At 39.2% G+C, this 19,501-nt stretch overlaps 1 protein-coding gene across 4 annotated transcripts in view; it reads left to right on the top strand.

The window, feature by feature from the left end:
• Positions 1–19,501, top strand: part of LOC126281225 (dmX-like protein 2) — a 313,079-nt gene that overhangs the window by 73,533 nt on the left and 220,045 nt on the right. For all 4 annotated transcript variants that reach the window (XM_049979978.1, XM_049979982.1, XM_049979980.1 and 1 more), the window contains exons 11-12: positions 2,620–2,778; positions 10,219–10,708. In XM_049979978.1, coding sequence (XP_049835935.1) covers positions 2,620–2,778; positions 10,219–10,708 — 649 coding nt within the window. The remainder of the gene's footprint in view (positions 1–2,619; positions 2,779–10,218; positions 10,709–19,501) is intronic.

Raw genomic sequence — 19,501 nt, forward strand, 5'->3', positions numbered from 1 at the left:
CATTTTATATTTAAATGTCATTCAAATCTTTGAAGCAACACACTATGTGTTGTTGGATCCTATGTCAAATGTGTGGTATTTTAAACAGTTTTAAGACAAAGCCATACAATAGAGAGATTCTACGTTTGAATGGTGATTAAGTGGATGACATGCACATGTGCTAGATAGAGTCAGTGTGAGTATACTTCAATAGAGGACAAATGTAAGAATGTAGAAGCATACATCACTAGGGGGTAAGATAGATGCTGCCTACAAGAAAATTAGAGACACCTTTGGAGAAAAGAGAACCACCTGTATGAACATCAAGAGCTCAGATGGAAAATCAGTCCTAAGCAAAGAAGGGATAGCAGAAAGGTGGAAGGAGTATATAGAGAGTCTGTACAAGGCAGATGTGCTGGGGGGCAGTATTATGGAAAATGAAGAGGATGTAGATGAAGATGGGAAGGGATATAGGATACTGCATTAATAATTTGACAAAGCACTGAAAGACTTACATCAAAACAAGGCCTCGGGAGTAGAAACATTCCATTAGAGCTACTGATAGCCTTGGGAGAGCCAGCCATTGACACAACTCTTCCATCTGGTGAGCAAGATGTATGAGGCAGGTGAAATACCCTCAGACTTCAATAAGACTATAATAATTCCAAAGAAAGCGGGTGCTGACAGATGTGAAAATTACCGAAATAGCAGTTTAATAAGTCACAGATGCAAAATACTAACACAAATCCTTGGTAGAAGAATGGAAAAGCTGGTAGAGGCCAATCGCAGAGAAGATCAGTTTGGATTCAGGAGAAATGTAGGAACACGCGAGGCAGTACTTCTCGTACAAGACAGGTTAAGGAAAGGCAAACCTATGTTTATAGCATTTGTTGACTTAGACAAAGCTTTTGACAATGTTGACTGGAATGCTCTTTTTCAAATTCTGAAGGTGGCAGGGGTAAAATACAGGAGCAAAAGGCTATTCACAATTTGTACAGAAACCAGATGGCAGTTGTAAGAGTTGAAGGTTGCGAAAAGGAAGCAGCAGTTGAGAAGGGAGTGAGACAGTATTGTAGCCTCTCACTGATGTTATTCAATCTGTATATTGAGCAAGCAGTAAAGGAAACAAAAGAAAAATGTGGAGTAGGAATTAAAATCCATGGAGAAGAAATAAAAAACTTTGCAGTTTGCCAATGATATTGTTATCCTGTCAGAGACAGCAAAAGACTTGGAAGAGCAGTTGAATGCAGTGGACAGTGTCTTGAAAAGAGGATGTAAGACAAACATCAACAAAAGCAAAATGAGGGTAATGGAATATAGTCAAATTAAATCAGGTGATGCTCAGGGAATTAGATTAGGAAACAAGACACTGAAGTCGTTTCTGAAAGTATTTCCTTGGAGTGAAACCATGGATGGAAGTGAAACATGGACAGTAGAAAGTAAGACAAGAAGTGAATAGAAGCCTTTGAAATGTGGTGCTATAGAAGAATGCTCAAGATTAGATGGATAGATCACGTAACTAATGAGGAGGTGCTGAATAGAGTTGGGGAGAAGAGAAATTTGTGGCACAACCTGAGTAGAAAAAGGGATCAGATGCTAGGACACATCCTGAGAAATCAAATGATCACCAGTTCAGTACTGGAGGAAAGCGTGGGGGGTAAAAACTGTAAATGGAGGCCAAGAGATGAATATAGTAAGCAGATTCAGAAGGATGTAGGTTGCAGAATTTACTCGGAGATGAAGAGGCTTGTGCGGGATAAAATAGCATGGAGAGCTGCATCAAACCTGTCTTCAGACTGAAGACCACAACAACAACAACAGTGCTGCACTAAAATTATTTGTAAACATTTCTTATTTCCTGTTCTACACACAATGTCTTAATATTTGTTAATAGGTATAAAACCTTCTGAAGAAGACAGTTTTAAAAGTATCAGAATCATGGTCAAGATTTAATAAACATATATTTTGCAACTGGTTGGCTACTACATTAATCCTTTGACGCCCTTACATGCATAGTTGCTGAAGAGAAGCCACATCTAAAATCTTAGATAAATTTTCTTTTCAACAAAAATGAAAATTAAGCTGTTAGAAAATATCACCAAAACTGATAAAGTAATACTGACCATGAACTAAAAATATTTTCCCCTTCCCTATTGTTATAATATTGCAAAATGCGTCATTGGAACATAAATGAAGTGACTGGTGACATAATCTACTGAGTTTTAATTAATTATGTTTCTTATAATTGCAATTAACTTAATCTGCCACCAACCTGTCCACTGATACAATAATAAAATATTAAAAGTTAAGAGGGTAAAAGTGAGTTAAGAGGTTAATTAAAGATAAAGAGATAATGCATTCAGAAAAAAAACAATGATGCAAAATGCAGTAACACATGTTTTCACTTAATGATTTGCTCAGCAAAATTATGTTGTGGGTCTCTTATTATTGATTTGCCTTTTTATATTACATCATTTCCTTAATTTTTATAGGCATAATCGGAAGCTGACCTGGCTCTTTCGTCTGCTGTTAATTTCCATTGTAGTAGTGGGAATATTACTTTCTCTCATGAAACTATATGTACAAAATAATCACTGTAATTTATCATTATTTAATACTTATTTCTATCTTTATTTGCAGTGCAACAACATCAATTAACTCGTTGGCTACAGATTCTGGACCTGCAGGAAACCTTTCAGATCCACTGGATACTACTATTGAATGTTTACTAAGAGATTGGCATCACAATCCAGATCTGCTATACTCTATACATCCAATTGATGGCAGCTTTCTTATCTGGTATTGTTTTACTTGTTCCAAGCAGTAAAGTCTTAGCACAAAATTCAGTTACTTAGATTTATCATGACAGATGTGATATATTTCAGGTAAAATTAACAGAACATCATGGTAACTCCTAGTAGTAAAATGCTTTATTGGCAGCTGACTTAACAATAGACTAAAAAGATATCTTCCACAGAAATAGTTGTTGCTGTACCTCATGTCACAATTTCTGTATTTTCTCATCATACACAATATCTTAGGCCATTCCTGTGCCACTTATGCGATTCATTTTCATTACCCTGCAGCCTAAGGTCACTCTCATGTGGACACTTCAAGTGCAAGACCTGACCATGCATGCGCCCTAATGAAGTCCTGTTGCAAGTATTTCCTGTCTAATCAAAAGTAAGGTCATGTGTGAATGCACTTCAACAACTTCTTAAAACACACATGCCATTTGATGAGTTACCATATCCCTCCCCCTCCCCAACCCCCAATTTCCTCAGAAATGTAGTGGTGCAAAGTGATCCCTTCAGCACATTCTTTGCCCCCACCATCTCCATGTCCTAGAGCTATGATATATCCCCTAACCATGGTCACCCCTTTCCTCTACATTACCCCATACCCTATCCCCTGGTCTCACTCCTTCCTTTTTTTCTAGTCATTTTTGCCTTCATTCTTTTTGGCTGACTTTATGAAAAAAAAATCTGAAAAATCTCTCTTACACTACTGCCTAGGTTTTATTTTTACAAAAATTTAACGCATCGCTCTACAGTTGTCAAGATCAGTCACTCTCCCCTCTCCTATTTCTTAATATTTGCAGAACCATATTGTCATTTGTGTATGTGTTTTTGCATGTTGCACAAATGCCAGAAAAAGGGCAAAAGTTGTACACTTAAAACTCCCCTCTCCATAGTGCTCCTCTTTCTCCTCCTTCCCAGTCCTGCCTTCTACTTGCTGTGCTGCCTGCAACTCCCCTTGCTTCTGACAGGCCATGTTCACCACTGACACATTCCAATCTTGGCTCTTGCTGCCTCTTCCTCCTAATCATCTGTCACCCCTTCCCTCACCCCTACTTCCCATTCCACATTCTTCTCCTCTCATCAACTACATCTGACACAACCCCTCACCCCAGTTGAAATCCAGTGCTCATATAGTGTATTGTGGCAGTGCAATGTAGACTTGTGTGCATGCATCTCTCTCTCTCTCTCTCTCTCTCTCTCTCTCTCTGTGTGTGTGTGTGTGTGTGTGTGTGTGTGTGTGTGTGTGTGTGTGTGTGTGTGTGTGTGAGAGAGAGAGAGAGAGAGAGAGAGAGAGAGAAATTTCCCCAGCTCTGGTGTACTATTAAATAATGATAGTATGGTCATGGATAAAATATTCCAGATGTAAAACAGTCCCCCCTTTGGACTCTAGATAGGGACTACTCAGGAGAATGTCATCAAAAGGAAGCAAAACAAGCATTCTCCAGGGCAATGTGGAATGTTAGATCCCTTAAGTGGGTAGGTGGGCTAGAGAATTTAAACAGGGAAATGGATGGGTTGAAGTTACAGTGGGTATTAGCAAAGTGTGGTGGCAGGGAGAACAGAACTTCTGGTCTAGTGACTGCAGGTCTGTAAATACGAAATTAAATGGGGATAATGTAGCAGTGGGTCTATTAATGAATAAGAAAATAGGAATACACATAAGCTACTGGGAACAGCATACTGATCACATTATTGTAGCCTAGACAGACCTGAAGCTAACACCCACAACAGTAGTAAAAGTTTATATGACAACTAGCTCTACAGATGATGAAGAGATTGAAAGAGTGTATGATGAGATAAAAGTAATTATTCAGATAGTCAAGGAAGATGGGAGAGTGGAATTTAATATTAGGTAAAAGAAGGCAGAATAGCAAGAGAACATGGATCAGAGAAAAGAAATGAAAGAGGAAGCCACCTGCTAGAATTTTGCACAGAGAACAACTCACTCATTGCTATTACTTGGTGTAAAAACCTTGAAAGCAAATTGTGTACATGGAAGAGACCGGGAGACACAGGAAAGTTTTAAATGGATTACATGATGATAAGACAGAGATTTCGAAACAAGATTCTGAACTGCAAAACATTTTCAGGGACAGAAATGGACCCTGACCATAATCTGTTGGTTATGAAATTCAGATAAAAAGTGAAGAAATAGCAAAAAGGTACGGAATTGAGGGGATGGAATCTGAAAGAACCAGGGGTTACTGAGAATTATAAATGGAGGATTATGCAAAGATTGACTGAAACAGGAGTAAACAACACAACAGAACAGTGATGGGTAGCCTCGAGCGATGAAATAGGGAAGGCAGCAGAGGATCAAAAAAGCAAAAAGACACTCAGTAAAATTCGTATAATGCATGAGATATTGTACTTAACTGATGGAAAGAGAAATTATAAAAATGCAGCAAATGAAATTGGCAAAAGGGGTTACATAGGTCTAAAAAATGAGATTGACAAGAAGTGCAAAATGACAAAACGACAATGGCAAGGTAAGAAAAGTAACAATGTAGAGCAGAGACGAGCACAAATCAGCTCAATGAGCAGCACTCCAGCTCAGGCAGGAAAAAGAGTGGAGTTTGCACTCTGGCAGAAGTTAACATTGTAGCTGCTTACAAAGCTTGCTGTAAGAACTGCAGGAGGGACGCTTATCAAACCAGATGTAAACTTTTGATATTGTGCTTTCTAATGTCTCATTCTATTCAGTGCATTAGATTGTAGTGCTGAATAAATATGTTTAATTATATTCCTTTCATTAGATTATGCATATGAAGCAAAAGTAATTATCTTGACATCTGAGAATTCCTTTGACTGCTACACATAGTCATGAAAATGCAGTAGGCCAAAATAAAAGCTTATTCAGAATAAAGCATAACCAATGAATGACAAGATAACTCTAGGTTAAGCACAGAAATAGATAAATGAATAAATATAATTCACCATAAATAAAACATAGGCTTATGTGTTCTTATATATATATATATATTAAATGTCATTCAGCAGATGATGCGGAGATGTGTATCTCTTTTCACTGAAAAAGACGTGTTACATTTGGTGCGATTGATCTTCACTTGCAATTTACAGAACTGCAGTGAGATCTGTGTCATTTAGAGTGGCTCTTCGTGGATACTTATTTATCTTCATTAGAGAGAACAGGTATTCATACAGATATGTTAAACCAGACATTGATAGCAGTTTGGCAGCTATTTTGTGCATATTTGGGAAATCGGTTTGCAGAAAATGTTCATAAAAATGTGGTAGGCTTGTTTGTGATTCATATTTAGCCTTCAGTTCATTATCACATTGAATTGTGAGCAATTCACACTGTAGAGCAGATGAAACATCATCTGTTATTGTGATAGTTTAAAAGGATGCAGCAAACACTTTCAGATCCATCGATAAATCATCCAGATCTCTAAATCGGATTGTAAACTCCTTCACAAGACTCACAAGAATGCCTGAAAATGTTTGCAACTGATCTTGAATTAAACTAGATTTCCACACTGACTATTTGGGAAAAATAGGCTTACTCATATTTCAATATACGATGCTACCAAAGCTCCAACATTTGTGTGAAATCAGTAATACAGTCTACAAAATGAGTAATAACTACGTAGTATCCCTGCAACTTAAGATTAAGTTTATTCATTTGGAATGTGATGTCAGTCAGAAATGCTAACTCATTAATACATTTAAGATCATTGAATTTATGACTGGAACACCCCTTTGTTTCCATGAATAAAATTTATTTTGTCCACCAAATCAAGAAAGTTATTAAACTTATTACCCCTACTGAGCCAACAAACTTCACAAAAGTATGCAATATCACCAAATTCTCACTCAGTATCCTTCAGGAGAGCTTTAAATTGCCTCAGGCACAGGCTGTGACTCTTAATAAAATTAAATGTTCTCACTACTATGGTCATTACATTTGCCATTGTGATGTTTTTTGTGCACAGGCGTTCTTAATGAATCAAGCAATGCACAAGTACAAACCTCACTTCATGTTGGAGTAGTTTGCTTCTCAGACAACCTGTAAGCTCTGCTTCACATCCAACCATGTAGGGAGCTTCATTAGTGGCAACTGAAATGAGCTTTTCCTCTGGTAGACCAAACATGATAAACACATTTCCCATGAACTGCAGTAGCTCACCACCTGTTGTGGTGTCTTTGAGAGGACATAAATCAAGGAGTTCCTCCTGTATGTTTCTATCAACACCTCTAATAAATATTGTCAGCTGGGCTGTGTCCGATAAGTTGGTACTCTCATCTAATGCAATAGGAAACAGCAAGACATTCGAAATGATGTCCATCAATTGTCCCACAGTATCACCTGACAAACATTCAACACGAGTTACAGTATGCTGCGACACTCAAACTTGCGAAAGACCATGATAATTGTAAACACAGTTCATCTGCTGTGGCTACCAAACTCTGCTTCACAAATTTGCTGGCACAAAATGGTCGGAATAACGGGTGATCAGCAAAGCTATTCTGTAATTAGTAAAAACAGCTGCATCAGAAGAGGAGGCATCACATTTATGTGTAAGAAATCAACAGATTTATTATTTCAAAGGAAAATTTGGTTTATTAGGCACCATAATTAAGTTATATCGTATGTAGGTACAACAGTATAATACATACCTCTGCTTTAGGTCCTTCCTCGTGTAGATTATTGAGAAGATTAAGTCAATTTCACCCTCTACACTTCCATACTGGTTGAAGTGATGTGTTCTGTAGTGACATCCTAAATTGTACTTGTTTATGCCTAATATTTTACCGCGTACCAAACAATGTGCTCCTCCTTTGCTGTCAGTGAGCAAGTAATCACACTCCCAAGTAGAGTTGAACTATAAAATAGAACACCACATTACCGCATTGCTTTGACTAGCCATTTCAGCTACACAACACACTGTACCATAACATAAAATACTCAGCTAGGTATATTGCTGTGGCTATGCTTGCACCTTGACTGCTCATATTGCCATCTAGTCTTTCCAGAATAATCTCAGCTCCTTGGCTCTGCCCATGCTCTTGCAGGTGTCTCTGGGAGTGCAGCTCTCTCATTACTGACCTATGATTTTGAAGCATGTATAACTAGGGGAAAAATTGATGCCATTGAAGAGATATTTGGAAAAAATAGAAGCATCTGTTTGAATGTCAAGAGCTCAGATTATAAGCCAGTACTTAGCAAAGAAGAGAAAGCATAAAGATCAAAGGAATATATAGAAGGGTTATACAAGGGAAATGAACTTGAATGCAGTGTTAGAGAAATGGAAGAGGAAATAAATGAAGATAAGGTGGGAGATATGATATTGCAAGAAGAATTTGAGAGAGCACTGGAAGACCTAAGTGAAAACAAGGCCTCTGGAGTGGAAGAATTGTTGAGACAAAACTATTTCACTTGGTGGGCAAAATGTATGAGACAGGTGAAACACCCCCAGACTTCAAGAGGGATTTAATAATTTCAGTTCCAAGGAAGGCGCGTGCTGACATGTGAGTTTTACTGAACTATTAATTTATTAAATTATCGTTTCAAAATGCTAAAGAAATTCTTAAAGTCTGGAAAATCTGGTAGAACCAACATCAGGGAAGCTCAGTTTGGATTCAAGAGAAATAAAGGAACCTGTCTTTGAAAGCAGATTAAGGAATGGCAAACCTATGTTTATAACATTTGCAGACTTAAAGAAAGCTTTGGACAATGTTAAATGGAATACTCTGAAATTCTGAAGGCTGCAGGGATAAAATGCAGGAAGTGAATGGCTATTTACAAATTGTACAGAAACCAGATGGTAGTTATAAGCATGATAAGGGAAACAATGGTGGAGAAGGTAGTGGGACAGGGTTGTAGCCTATCCCCGATGTTCTTCTATCAACACATTGAGCCAGCAGCAAAGGAAACCAAAGAAAAATTTGGAGTAGGAATTAAAGTTCAGGGAGAAGAAATAAAAGCTAAAGACTTTGAAGTTTGCTGATGACATTGCAATTCTGTTGAGGACAGCAAAAGACTTGGAAGATAGTTAAATGGAATGGATAGAATCTTGAAAAGAGATTATAAGATGAACCTCAACAAAAGTAAAACAAGCGTAGTGGAATGTTGCTGAAGTAAATCAGGCATTGCTCAGGAAATTAGTTTACACTGAAACAGTAGATGAGTTTTGCTATTTGGGCAGCAGAGTAGCTGATGATAGGGACAAAAACTATTTCTGAAAAGAGATATTTTTAACATATAATATCTTTTTAAGCAGTAAGAAGTATTTTCTGAAAGTCCAATAAACCCAGAGTCTTTAAAGATATGAACTTCCATGAATAAAATAACTTCAAACTTCTGACTCCTTTAAAAATGAAGTAATGTGTTAAATATTTGGCATTAAGCATGTAAATGTTTGTAAAATATTTGAAATATTGTTGGCAGTTTGTTGCAAGTCACTAAGCGTTCTTATTCTCAGTTACTGCTTGATTATACTCTCCATATTTGTGTGCAGTGAGTTACACTACTTGAAGACGTATACACTGTTTCTAACTGTAATACTTGTCTTACTGTATTTAACTTTTAACATAAGATTATACCTCTTGATGAGTAGACTATGACAGCATTTTAAATTTTTAAATTAGACCAAAGTATGAATACTATAAGCAGATTCAAATGAATGTAGGTTACAGTAGCAATTCGGAGCTGAAGAGGTTTGTACTTGATTGCATAGCATGGGGAGCTGCAGCAAACCATTCTTCAGAGTGAAGATGCCAACAACATTGTCTTATTATTATTCTTTTTAGTTCTTTTTTTTCAGGTATAGAATAATTTTTTGTCAATATATCGTGTTTTTAGTACACCTGAGGTTCACAACCTTTTAAATCCACAAGGGGAGAGCCTAAGTCACTGTGCTTTTGGCAGTCTGTAAACAAAATTGCTTCTCATGTGAAATATACTATGTATTTTACATTAATGGAAAATTTTGGAGAAAATAGTTACCATTTTTAATTTCAAACATAGGTGAAACAATCTATTCAGGTTGGCTGCAAGCACTTAGCTCTCATGTTATATACATCTGGTATTTTACAGAAAGTCATATTCATTAGATATCTCTCTGTAAGATGTTGGGCCTGGTAGTGTAGCAGTAAAGCAAGTGCCTGGAATCTAAGAAGCTGTAGAATCAAATCCCAGTTGGGCCACGGATTTTTTAGTCTGCATTTTAACATAGCTTTCACCTCTCAACAATGTGAGAAGTCACTAGAAATAACATGCGGTTCAGATTCCTTAAACTGTAGGTCTCCTTTCCCCAGATGGATAACTGGGATGGGTTACAGACATACAAGTCACCAAAGTTGTGTCCATCAAAAGATATTCACCAGGCCAGTGAGCCACATGAAACTATCATCTCTTTAAGCTGTGCATAAATTGTAAATGTTTTGTTTGTCATAGTGACTTTTCCATCTCCAGGATTGTGGAGTGGCTGGATGAGTATCACCCAGGGTCATTTCGCCAAGCTCAAGTATCTTTTTCAACACGCATCCCCAATGCATTTCCTCTTGGTGACGCAATGACCATGTCTACAAATGTATGTTTGTACAATGCGTATGGCTGCCATAACTACAGAGATGTGCTGAAGCCACCTTCTACTAACAAAGGGCCTGTAAGTGGACCAGCAGGTGGGACTGAGACAGATGCTCCTACACCGCTCCCAAGTGTAATCGAAGAGGAGGCAGACTGGGATCCTTCAACTCCAGCTAAAGACACTTCACAGCAAGTTCCTAGCAATGTGAAGAGTGCTGATCCACCAGTAGCTGCTGCACACAAGGAAGCTGGGGCTACAAACCAGGAAGGGGTGTCAGCAGATCCTTCTCCTACTCTCTCCATGGTGTCAAAGCATTCCAATGGAACTCTCAATCTCTGGCAGCTAACATTTGGTGATAGTACAAAATTCTCCCAGGTAAAGTGCTTTGTGATCATCATCCAACATTTTACATGTATTGTGTTTTTTCTTATGTTTATAAGGCAGTTCTGCTGAAAACATTAAAATTACATATATTTGAAATCTTCATTTGTATACCCAACTGAATGACTAGCATGTGTATGTGATGAATGAGCTAGAACTTTATAGAACTGGGAATAAAATGGATAAGTGGTTACTTTTCATATCTAAAAAAGGACATTGGAAGCTGAACCCACCTGATGGATTAAAACTGTGCACCAGACCAAGCATTGATCTTAAAAGGCAAGGATCTTGATTTAAAACCTTGAGGAACACCTGTCAAGAAGTTCCAGTAAATCACACATTATGCTACAGTAAAAAATTACTTTGCAAAGCAGAATGTCCTCTGGTAAAAGTGAATTTTGCTCAACTAGTGTGTAGCAAAATGGAAGGTAACGCTAATAGGTTACATGGAGGGAAAAAAAAAACCACCTTGATCAGAACTATAGAGACATATGCATGAACTTGTAGTTAGTACACTAATCTCCAGCTTCCAAAATGGTTCTACTGCTTTTCCTACAAATATGTTTGTTACTTGGAAGGGGGGGGGGGGGATGAATTCACTTTGCTCCTGTCGACCCAGACATTCATTTGATTGATCAGCTGTGGGGACAAACAATGTAAACACTTGAGCTATAGAAAATAAGTTGCACCTTAAATGTGTAAAAACCCTGTGTATGCAGTTTCTTCTAAGAGTAGTATATTCTCATGTCCTCAATTTAAAGGATCTACAAGATCTTCGCAACAACAAGACACTACGATAAAGTGTGCACTAAAAAAGGCTGTGGTAGTATCGTGACAATACAATATGACACGAAAATGTAATTATCCATAGGTGGCATTTGATATGAGTGCATGAGTGACTTGTTGGGTGTGAAGTCTTTCTGTGACAATATGGGATGCGTAATGGTTCCTTATAATGTGGACCATATAATGCAGAATGGTTTACTGTAACACTGGACATGTGACTTCTGGATGTCAACACCAAGTGAGATGGTGCAGTGAGAAGACAGTAGACTTGCCTTCAGAAGGAGTGAGATTCACTTCCTCGTCTGACACTCCAGATTTAAATTTTTACTGGTTTCCTTAAATAGTTTAAGGCAGATGGTAGGGTGCTTCCATTAAAAATGATGTGGCCAATTTCCTACCTCAGTCAGTGTTTTTATGTCCTCTTTAATGACATTATTTTCCGCACTTCAGAGGGTACACAGTGATCCGTAACAGAAATCTTAGGACTACAGAGTGCTCCACTTAGTGTCCTTAGCACATTTTTCATGTTGCACATAAACAGTGATCAACCAGATCATTATGTCCACCTTTGGCATAGATACCAGCAGTGCCACTTCATGCATGGAAACAGTGAGGCCTTGGTAGGTCAGTGGAGGGAGTTGGCACCACATCTTCACACACAAGTCACTTAATTTCTGTAAATTCCAGGGAGTGAGAATGAGCTCTGATGCCATGTTCAGTCACATCGATTGGGTTCAGATCTGATGAGTTGGGAGGGGGGGGGGGGGGGCAGCACATCAATTGGGAACTTGTCACTGTGTTCCTCGAACCATTTCATCACTCTCCTGTCCTTGTGACTTGCCTTATCTTGTTTGAAAGAAACACTGCCATCAGGTATTACAGGAAACATAATTGTCATGAAGGAGTGTACGTGGTCAAAAACCAGTGCACTATGACACTGAAACCAGTGTCATGGTGCCTTGCATGAGCTCCACTGGATGCATGGATGCTTTAGGGAATGTTCCCCAGAGCATAATGGAACCATCATCAGCTTGACTCCATCCTGCAGTAGAGGAGTTGAATTGCTCATCCCCTGGAAGACAATGAATTCACACTCTCCCGTTGGCATAATGAAGAACATATCATGATTCATCAGACTATGTAGTACCCTGCCACTGCATCAACATAGAGTGCCAGTGGTTGCATGCCCATTTCAGTCATAGTTGCCAATGTTGTAGTGTTGACATTGGAACTGCAGTGTGGAGGCTGATCGTTAGGAGTGTTTGGTGCACTGTATGTTCAAACAAACTTATATAATCTGCCGAGCATTAAAGTCTGATGTTAGTTCTACCACATTTCTCCACCTATCCCGTTTTTCCAGTTTGCCCAGCCTACGAGATCAGACATCTGTAATGGAGAATGGCCACCCAAGCCGACGACATCTGGATGTGGTTTTACCTTGGTTTCATCACATGTTGAAAACACTCACCACAGCACTCTTCAAACATGTGACAGATCATACAGTTTCTGAAGTGCTTGTGCCAAGCCTCCATACCATCGCAATATGCCCTCGGTCAACTTGTGAACAGAGTGTGTGAATCACTCTCCTTGTTGAAGAACACTTCATCTGTCAGAAGGGCAGTACCCCACTACTTCCAGGTGCTTTCATGGTGTGAAAGACACCACATTTGCTGATCCATGTGGTACTTCTTTGCAAGAGAAATGAATGTGACAGGTTTCCAAATACAGAGCAGAGGCTCTCAGAGATTACGATACATAGTGTAATGGGAGGGATGTGATAATCTCTTTGACCATCTTTGATGAGGTTAAACATTTTAAAATTCTAAGACTGAAACTAGAGGGAAAGCTTTCTTCAAGCTTGAAATCCAGAAAGCTCTCATTCTAAGTTAATGCCATGTTTCTTGTCTCCTAAAAAACCTTTTACACTGTTCTGAACTGATAGATAGTTAAGAGAAGATCGATTCTGGTGAAACTGCCACAGCATAAGGACACTGCTCGATCTCAAAAAATGTCACGCACTGTTATTCTCTGTTAGCCCCACTCATCTTAAATGATAAAGGCCAGGATGACGTGTGCCCCCAAATATAAGCATCATCATCGCTTTTGCTGAGTTAGTATTTCACTGTCGTCTGGTATCATTTTGAACATGACAAAATATACACTCCTGGAAATTGAAATAAGAACACCGTGAATTCATTGTCCCAGGAAGGGGAAACTTTATTGACACATTCCTGGGGTCAGATACATCACATGATCACACTGACAGAACCACAGGCACATAGACACAGGCAACAGAGCATGCACAATGTCGGCACTAGTACAGTTTATATCCACCTTTCGCAGCAATGCAGGCTGCTATTCTCCCATGGAGACGATCATAGAGATGCTGGATGTAGTCCTGTGGAACGGCTTGCCACGCCATTTCCATCTGGCGCCTCAGTTAGACCAGCGTTCGCGCTGGACGTGCAGACCGCGTGAGACGACGCTTCATCCAGTCCCAAACATGCTCAATGGGGGACAGATCCGAAGATCTTGTTGGCCAGGGTAGTTAACTTACACCTTCTAGAGCACGTTGGGTGGCACGGGATACATGCGGACGTGCATTGTCCTGTTGGAACAGTAAGTTCCCTTGCCGGTCTAGGAATGGTAGATCGATAGGTTCGATGACGGTTTGGATGTACCGTGCACTATTCAGTGTCCCCTCGACGATCACCAGAGGTGTACGGCCAGTGTAGGAGATCGCTCCCCACACCATGATGCCGGGTGTTGGCCCTGTGTGCCTCGGTCGTATGCAGTCCTGATTGTGGCGCTCACTTGCACAGCGCCAAACACGCATACGACCATCATTGGCACCAAGGCAGAAGCGACTCTCATCGCTGAAGACGACACGTCTCCATTCGTCCCTCCATTCACGCCTGTCGCGACACCACTGAAGGCGGGCTGCACGATGTTGGGGCGTGAGCGGAAGACGGCCTAACGGTGTGCGGGACCGTAGCCCAGCTTCATGGAGACGGTTGGGAATGTTCCTCGCCGATACCCCAGGAGCAACAGTGTCCCTAATTTGCTGGGAAGTGGCGGTGCGGTCCCCTATGGCACTGCGTAGGATCCTACGGTCTTGGCGCGCATCTGTGCGTCGCTGCGGTTCGGTCCCACGTCGACGGGCACGTGCACCTTCCGCCGACCACTGGCGACAACATCGATGTACTGTGGAGACCTCACGCCCCACGTGTTGAGCAATTCGGCGGTACGTCCACCCGGCCTCCCGCACGCCCACTATACGCCCTCGCTCAAAGTCCGTCAACTGCACATACGGTTCACGTCCACGCTGTCGCTGCATGCTACCAGTGTTATAGACTGCGATGGAGCTCCGTATCCCACGGCAAACTGGCTGACACTGACGGCGGCGGTGCACAAATGCTGCGCATCTAGCGTCATTCGACGGCCAACACCGCAGTTCCTGGTGTGTCCGCTGTGCCGTGCGTGTGATCATTGCTTGTACAGCCCTCTCGCAGTGTCCGGAGCAAGTATGGTGGGTCTGACACACCGGTGTCAATGTGTTTATTTTTCCATTTCCAGGAGTGCAGTTTGAGCACTTAATGTTTAAAATGTGGCATGGAGGCAGCTACTTTTCTTATAAATACATTCCATATCTCATAATGAACATCCATAAAGTCAGAAATATATCTAGTACACTGCAGAATTCTTCTGTTATATCAGTAATCCCTTGTCTCCAGATTCAGGCTATGTTATCAATTGGATGTAGTTTGATCATTAGATATGTATCAAAAAGTCTTGAATAAGTGAAGGGGAGAAAGGGATGCAATGTGAACTCAATGTACATCAGTTTTCCACCATGTCAGTGAGCCACACAAGAAACAATCGAAAATATACCATGCAGTAATTTGTGTGTCATCGCTAGTATCAACATTAACAACATTTGGACTCAAAATCAATGTTAGTTCCTTCTTAACAGTGGAAGAACTGATGAACGTAGATTGTCTCTCATGGGGGATTTCCACTTACATTATTCATAGAGCTCCTTGGGGTTATCTCATTTGGAGCCACAAGAGATTGCAGCTCAGAGGTTTTGTCTTTGACTTTTTCTGTTGCATATTTCTTGAAAGTGCTTTGTGATGGCCTCATTTGCCCTGGACATACACGAAACAACATAGCATATTGGATTCCTTCGTGGGAGTGGAGCATTCAAATCCCCTTCCAGACATCTGCCAAGTGGTTTTCCATGATTCCCATAAATTACTTGAAGTGACTGCCAGGATAGTTCCTTTGAACGGGCCATGGTAATTATGATGCCTTGTTCATGACAAATTGGAGCTTGGGCTCATTCACTAATAATCTTATTCTTATGGCAAGTTAAACCCCAATTTTCCATCCTTTTGCTCTGAATAGATCTTGTGTGTACCAAGATGTGAAAGCGGTTACTGAATCTGTTGGGCCCATTTGGAGGACATGTGAGGCTCATTTCGTGATTTCATGAAATTATTAATCTGCTAGATGAAAACATATCATTTCATGAATTAAATATGAAAATTTGTCACAAATTGGTTATTCTTAGATAAGTGGTTATCCACTGAAGGATTTATATCAAAGCCGTAATATTCACCTGTCAAGGAAAGTAATAATAGTGATACTGTACACCAGTGGAACTTAATAGAAAGTAGAATAATTGTCAACTGTAGAACACACATCTGAATGGCAGGTTAGGTTCCACGTAAGTAGGTGTTTTTCTTGTGCTGTAGTGGCAGGTAAAGTCCACATTAAATTGGCAATCCACTGTATCTGACTGGATGAATTCGAAGATCAGCTGAAGGCTGGAGCATACCACCTCCAATAGGACCACAGTTAGTAAAGCACTGTGGTGTTCAAACCAAACTTTTGATTGAGTTAATGAGAGTTCTACTTTTTCCCCTTGTCCATTGAACTAATGATGTTTTTACTGACTAGCAAATGGAAGTATCAAAATCAACACTCTGACCTCACTAATATTATGTTCCTGTAGTATAGGAGCTAATATATTGAGCAACTTGGCCAGAAGTCTAGAAGTGACACTAGTATTATTTAATATCTACCAGCAACTGATATACAAGACTTTCTCAACATTACAGGAATATTAACAAGGAAGGGTGTAATTATCAAGTGAGAATTACTCATGCAAAAAGTATGATTATGAAAGGCTTTTTAAAAATATTTTGCATAAGACACATGTAGATTAGCCATAGTTATAGTTTCACATGTTATTTATTGCACATGAAGTAATTACATTGCTAGTGATGTAGTAAAATATTATCATTGTGATTTAGTTGTGCCATGTGGAGAATAGCTTTGGTAATACCATTTGGAAAATATTGAAAAAAATTGTTGAAGATTACTGTGGGAATACTATGTTTATAGTTAATAACAAATTTAGGATTCCATAAGACTTTTGCACTAGGCTCACTAGTTTCACATTCATGCTTTGGCAACTGATCTCTCAGTAAATCACTGAAAGTTACAATCTAGTGCAACTGATTCAGCTGCTGTTTAATTAGTATCCTGGCATGCACATGATGAATATATTTCTTAATAATAGTAAATAACAGCTGAAAAAAACCTAGTGTGCTGCAATCATTTGTTTTATTGTGAAAAAGGGAGGAGGATGTTGTCTTATCCAGGGTACGTAGTTAATGGCAAGCAGCTTCTGAGAATAGAGGATTCGAGTCACTTTGATTTGTAAAGCTGTCAATACCTAATGACGACTGACAGTTGATAGACTTAGGAGATACTTGACTTAACAACGGCTATTCAGGGCGTAAAGTGATGTTGCTGCGAGTCTTCCATGATGAGTGAGATGCTTGTAAGGGAGATAGTATGTTCACCACTTGATTTTGTGGCACAAGCAGATCACACAATTGTACAAGAAGTCAGATGATTCCTTTCATTTGTAGTCAAGTGGAGAATACTAACCAGAGCCTGATAGTAGTAGTTGGATGTTTTTGCATCTACACTATCCTATTTAGAACTCTAAGGTAGCAGAGAAAGCTGCACCACAGATACAAAGAACTCTAACCATAAACAGGAATAATTTAAATTAAATCAAAAGAACAAAAAGGAAGATTAAGTGAGTAGCATTCAAGGAATTTAAAACTATGGTTTATGTGAAAATCTGCCAAAGAACATCAAAGTTTTTCGAACCACATACAAAGGCCGTAAGCTGAGAGAGATCACTTTCAACCAATGAAAACCATACTAAAAGTTCACTTGTGCCGTACTAAAAAATTTTGAAATATATGCCGGCAGAACTGTGAAACCACTAGATCAATAGATCAAGAGGTGTTAACCTAATGGAATTCATTTAGAGTATACTGAATACGTAGGTAGCAGAGTTGACCACAGTTCTTCCTACCACATACAGTAGAGCACTTCAGCAACAATACATTTTGTATGATTGGAAGGGAGTTTACTCTCATTGTTAAGTAGGATAGTATGAAGAACTGTGGACTTCTACCACTGATTCCAGCTTATGATAAATTTTTTTTAGCACATGTGGGAATCACTTATAATCAGAAGTAAATAGATAAATTCACCTCTCTAAGTGCATGTACAGTTTCCAAAAAATGGGTTATAAGAGTAAAAAAATGACAGTTTTTAATTAATATCTTCTCACTTATTGCATAACTCGTTTATTGGTACCTTATATTGGGGTACATGTGTCACTTAAGAGACATGGAAAAACAAGTCCATTATAGGAATCCTCACCTCAGGCCCAGCAACATCTGTTGAACACAAATAAGCTTTGTGACAACAGATTAAAATTGGGTGTTAGTCCACAAAACCAAACAAAAATAGTTCATGATGGAAATTAATATAAGCATTCTTAGTTCCTGATAGAAATTAATATTCAGGGGTTCCTACCTGAATTTGATATAAGGCCAAGCATGCATATTGAAATTATAATACTAAGCAAAATTCCACTTAAGCCTGACAGTGGTGGAACACCAATCTAGATTAGATCAGTCTAGTTAAACAGCAGCTACCCTCATCATTCACTTTAGTGAATTTGGGGAATAGCAACTGGGAGTGCATCAGCTGCCAGTTGGCCTTATATTTGCTCACCATAGAAGTTCACTTGAACGGGGTGCAACATCGTCAACTTTCTCGCCGCAGGTACCCTTGTTGAATGTGTGTGATGTTATGCATACCAATTATCTGTATCCTCCGTCTGCACATTTGGCAGGGTTACTAAATATATGAAACAATCTTAGAATTTGAAGTTGACATAATCTAAACAATATCCATTTTGCTGTTCACTCTTCTGCTGAATAAAAATGTGGCAGTGATTTCCTAGTGTGGTGCTTTTTTCTGTGTCCAGTGTACGTGGTTTGTTTATGTACATCGTGATTTAAAACTCATACATGCTGAGATCTATGCAATGTGCAGGCAAAGTAATGCCACCACTATGAGAATTAGGTGACCAATTAATTTAATCCTCAAAGAATTAATCACAAATTTAGCTGTTGGGTACTATTCCAGAGTCTCTCTAACTATAATCCACAATTTCCCTCAAAGAATTAGGAGCCAACTACACACACCTTAATAACTCCACACCACATTCTCTTCAGAGTTTTTTTTCTGATGAACAGCAGAAGTTATAATTGTTAACATTACCAAATGAACTGTAATGATCTTTAAGGCTCATCACGAGAAATAATCTTTTCACAATCATAAGCAAATAGTCAACATACTATCTCCTCCACACGCACAGCCCTCATTATGTAAGACTCGGAGCAGTGCCCTCTTGATACAAGTCAAGTAGTTTCTCACTAGTATCTTGTAAACTGAATGTAAATGAACATGATGTGTACGTCGTCAATACTCAAGGATGACCTTTATCTGTCTTGATTTGGAAAAAGTGTATTTCGCATATAGATGGTTGAGTTTACATCAATACTAACTAAGGAAAAAGATAATTTATATTTCCTTGGAATCTTATGATGATACAAGGAA

The sequence above is a fragment of the Schistocerca gregaria genome, chromosome 7 (assembly GCF_023897955.1).
Source record: "Schistocerca gregaria isolate iqSchGreg1 chromosome 7, iqSchGreg1.2, whole genome shotgun sequence".
Lineage (NCBI taxonomy): Eukaryota > Metazoa > Arthropoda > Insecta > Orthoptera > Acrididae > Schistocerca > Schistocerca gregaria.